Below are 4,621 nucleotides of genomic sequence, written 5' to 3' on the forward strand. Positions count from 1 at the left end.
TGTACCTGTAAAGAGGTGCTTTGAGCTAAATGCTAACATCAGCGTGCTAACTTACTCCCAGTGACTATGCTAACAAGCTGAATGGCTAAAAGATGCAAGATTCCTCACTTTGTCGTTCATTTGATTTGGGTGTTTTGTGTTTTTTGGAGTTGTTTTATGGAATCTAACATTACATTAAATTGATGGTGTGCAACATTTTCCATGAAAAGACAATTACAAATATTTTAATCTTTTTGAACCCTTGTGTGTTATGTTTTTGTTCTACAGAGAAAGTCATCTTCAAGCCCAATGATGTTTCAGTGTTCTCCACACTCAGCATAAACGGACGGCTGTTTGCCTGCCGGAGGGATCAGTTGGATTCTTTGGTGGGTTAATCTCTCCCAGAAAACACACATTACGCAGCACATTCTCATCATATAAAAGAGGGTTCACTGAAACCCTATGCAGAGCTGTCCGGCATCTGTTACCCTGAAATCTGTTGTTCTAAACATACTTTTTTCATATTATATGTTGTACATTTGTCTTCCATGCTTTTAGAATCCAGCTAGCTTTTAAGAAACCTAGTGAATGTGCAGAATTATATATTATGTCTATGTGAATGTTTTTATGTATATATTGTAAAGTCAAACTACAGTATTTACTCTTATAAGCAGCTCAGCTGCCTTCTTGTCCTATCTTTTCTTTTACTTCTGTTTAACATTTTCTCAAAACAGTAGATTACATGATTATCAAATATAAAAGGCTGTTTTTTCTTGTTTTCTAGACCCCTTTACCTGAGCAGGAGGGTCCCTCTGCAGGGTTCTTGGCCAGCTTTGAGTTAATGAGCTCTAAGGATGTGGCATACCACATGACTTCCTATGATTGGGAGCTTTTTCACTGTGTACATGAGGTATGACTGTGAGACCAGGTGCCATTAGCAGAAGTCATTTATTATATGATGTCTCCTATAAGGTTGTCATTTGATAGTACACCTGTTTTAATGTTATAGCATAAATTAAAGTTAATTTGGTTTGGTTTACCTTCAGTTGATCCACTATTTTGTTCACAAGAAGATCAGTTGTGGTTTTCTTTGGTGTCCAACAGCTTGAACTCATCTACCACACATTTGGGAGGCAAAACTTCAAGAAAACCACTGTGAACCTGGACCTGTTCCTGAGGAGGTTTAATGAAATTCAGTTCTGGGTGATTACAGAGATGTGTCTGTGTTCTCAGCTCAGCAAGAGGGTGCAGCTCCTCAAGAAGTTCATCAAGATTGCCGCCCAGTAAGTGGACCTTGTTTCACTGTCTATTCTGCCCTCTGTTTTCTTTGACCTAGTTGACGCAGTTTTTGTTTATTTGCTGCTCCAACTTACCTTTTCATGTTTTCTGTCAAAGCTGCAAGGAGTACAGGAATCTGAACGCCTTCTTTGCTGTCATCATGGGACTGAGTAACCCAGCAGTGTGCAGATTGAGTCAGACCTGGGAGGTGGGTACCTGTCCACAGTCAAAATTATTCTTATCCTAACTGCAAGTTAACCATCAGTGTCGTCTGTTTTCACAGAAACTTCCCAGCAAATTCAAGAAGTTTTACGTGGAATTTGAAAACTTCATGGTAAGTTGAAGCCACGTATTTTGTACTTCAAAGCGTTCCATCTTTGAGTTGTAGTGTTTTCTGTCCAAGCATATGCTGAATTGAAAATCAGCATTCTTGCACTGTCAGCTGGTCAAGTGTGCATTTAGCACCATCATCCTCGCCCTGGGACTGTGATGGATCTGTTTAACACAGTGACGGCAGATCTCAGAACAGTGTGATTGTTTCCACAGGACCCGTCCAGGAACCACCGGGCGTACCGACTGACAGTTGCCAAGCTGGAGCCTCCCATCATTCCCTTCATGCCGCTGCTGATCAAAGGTCAGAGTCATTTATCATTTTGACCTGTATGTCACAACAGCTTCAACTGTCTAAACAATTTGTCTTCCCTTCACTCTTACTTCACTTACTGTATAGTCCTTGTTTTTTTCCAGACATGACATTCACTCATGAGGGCAACAAGACGTTTATCGACAATTTGGTCAATTTTGAGAAAATGGTGAGGCTCTGAAGGTGCAGATTATTGTCAGTTAGTGCCTTTCAGTTAATTGCCGATATCTGTTGCTGATTGTAGCTCTTTGTCTTTCAGCGGATGATAGCTAACACATTGAAGATAGTGAGATTCTGTAGGAGCCAACCATTCAGTAAGTGTGCATCCCAATCGTTTATTTCATAATGATGAAAACTGGGGTGAAATATCAAATGGTTTGATAACAAATAATACATTTACCTTAGACTTAAGTTTTTTTTTGTTGATGAATTTTTTAAAACCATTTTTACTCATCTTTCCAATTTAATCAGGTCCAGATTCCCCTCTGGCCAGCAAGAACCACCCAGAAGTTCGCACTTATGTACGTCAGCTCAACGTGATCGACAACCAAAGGACGCTTACTCAGCTCTCTCATGGACTTGAGCCCCGCAGGTCTTGAAACCACTCAGGGACAGAAATGTTACGCTCTGATGCTGCTTCACTACATGGCATGTGCTTGCATTGGGATGAATTTACTCCAATACAGGCAATCCCATGGAGGACCTAATGATGTATCAGATAATGAGATATTGTTTCAGAGGCTGTTGCCTGACTTGTTAAGCCTTTTATTACTGTCATTTGTGATATTTTAACAACAGTAATTGTTGGTGGGTGAAGTACCTCTCATATCACTGCTGCAGATATCACCATCATCTCCAAGTCAAACAAGAGCGACAATTGAAGAAATTAACAATCTTTGGGGGGCGGGGGATCTCATTCATTAGATTAACATTTCAGACGTAAACACTATGTGATGCTGATGCTTTAAAAATGCCAAGTCTTGATATTCCTGATATTCAGTTGTTTCGTATCTTTTGTATCAAACAATATTTATACATATTTAAGTTTGTGAGAACCTTATGTGTTGTAAACTGTATACAGGTATTTATTTTGACCTCAGCATGCAAAGAACTATTATGATTGTTTGACTTTTTATTCATGTGAGCACATTTATCTGTGGAAGTCTGAGATACAGTAAATGTCTGAAAACCTTTTGTGTGCTTTAAGTATTAAATATTTTAGATGTATTTGTGCATCATATTGCCATTATTGTTTTGTTTTGCCATTTCATCACTACATAATACATAACTTAATAATACATCATTAATAATAATGTTTACAATCATGGCATGTTAAAATAGCATAACATTTGTAGGTTGCAGTTTGATTTCCCATACAATAAAATAGGTTCTGTTTCAAGAACCAGGAGCATAGTTAGTAGTGCCAGAGTTGTTTAGTTAGTTTAGTAGATATTTTCATTTGAGAGGATTGAGGAGGAGAGGAGCAAAATATTAAAGGCAAGAGAAGGAGAGAAACCTCCAGTCAGAAGTCAGAATTACTCACAAGCTCCTGGATTAAAGTAAAATATTAGTGAAGTCTAATCCTCATCCCAAATTTAGAATTTAGTGCATTTAATCTTATCTGAGGGTAAACATCCATTTGGTACCATTCATTTCCAGGAACACATGGGATCATTTGTGTTGTTGGTTTACAATGGCATGATAAAACAGAACTGAAAGGTCAATTTATACTGTACATTCTCCACATCTTGGGAAAAGAGTCTGTGCTTAACAGCTTTTAAAGTTCCTTAAATGTATTGTATTTTTAAGATTTAATCTGCATGAAACATCAAAAAATCTGTAGTGAACCCTGTGTTGCTTATATGTCTCAGACTGTTGAACTGAAGACGGAGTATTCAAGTCCTTTATTTATGTAAAAATAAGAAAAAATAAGAAAAACTTAAATTTACTTAAAAGTATCAAAAGTGAAGTACTTATTATGTAGGCAAAATGGCCCTTCTCAGTATTATATTTACATCATCATCATTTCATTATAACTGATGCATTAATGTGTAAGCAGCTATTCGAATGTAAATTGTAAAGCAGTACATTATAATCATCATCTTATACACTCAGTGGCCACTTTATTAGACACACCTGTAAAGTCCATTGCAATCTATTACAATAATAAACATATAATTGAATTAATACCTGACTGTCAACAAAAAATGAACATTATAATCTTCCTAAATGTAGAATTTGTGACAGATCTGTTGTATTAGATTGCATTAAAAAGTGGCCAGTGAGTGTATTTTGTATATAAAATCTTAATCTGTAATGTAAGAATTAACTATGGCTGTGAAATAAATGCAGTGGATCAAAAAGTACAATATTTACCTCTGAAATATGATGGAGTATAAGTATAAAGTAACGTAAAATGGAAATAGGCCTACTCAAGTAAAGAACAAGTACCTAAAAATTGCACGTGAGGACAGTATTTGAGTAAATGTAATTAGTTACTTTCCACCACTGAAGGGGTTTAATGTGAATGAGCTAGATTTAGGGAAGGCAAGTTTATTTGAAGGGACCTATACAACATTTCATTGTGGACCTATGGAGCCCCACCGTCCCGGGACGTGTACAACATTGAACACTGGAGTCTGTCCCACTTTGGACCAGCGGGGGACGCTGTTGTCATCAGGATGTGCGACTGTAAAGCGTCCTGTCCACTCAGTGTTGGCT

The 4,621-nt window shown here is 37.4% G+C and overlaps 1 protein-coding gene across 5 annotated transcripts in view; it reads left to right on the plus strand.

Moving 5' to 3' along the window:
• rapgef4a (Rap guanine nucleotide exchange factor 4a) overlaps positions 1–3,135 on the plus strand; it is a 37,009-nt gene extending 33,874 nt beyond the window's left edge. For all 5 annotated transcript variants that reach the window (XM_044216754.1, XM_044216753.1, XM_044216755.1 and 2 more), the window contains 9 exons: positions 268–365; positions 764–889; positions 1,084–1,262; positions 1,375–1,465; positions 1,541–1,591; positions 1,804–1,891; positions 2,005–2,069; positions 2,160–2,214; positions 2,372–3,135. In XM_044216754.1, the coding sequence (XP_044072689.1) occupies positions 268–365; positions 764–889; positions 1,084–1,262; positions 1,375–1,465; positions 1,541–1,591; positions 1,804–1,891; positions 2,005–2,069; positions 2,160–2,214; positions 2,372–2,499 (881 nt within the window). In that variant the 3' untranslated portion in view covers positions 2,500–3,135. The remainder of the gene's footprint in view (positions 1–267; positions 366–763; positions 890–1,083; positions 1,263–1,374; positions 1,466–1,540; positions 1,592–1,803; positions 1,892–2,004; positions 2,070–2,159; positions 2,215–2,371) is intronic.
• The last annotated feature ends 1,486 nt before the right edge of the window (positions 3,136–4,621 follow it).

Source organism: Siniperca chuatsi, linkage group LG12 (assembly GCF_020085105.1).
Source record: "Siniperca chuatsi isolate FFG_IHB_CAS linkage group LG12, ASM2008510v1, whole genome shotgun sequence".
Taxonomy (NCBI): domain Eukaryota; kingdom Metazoa; phylum Chordata; class Actinopteri; order Centrarchiformes; family Sinipercidae; genus Siniperca; species Siniperca chuatsi.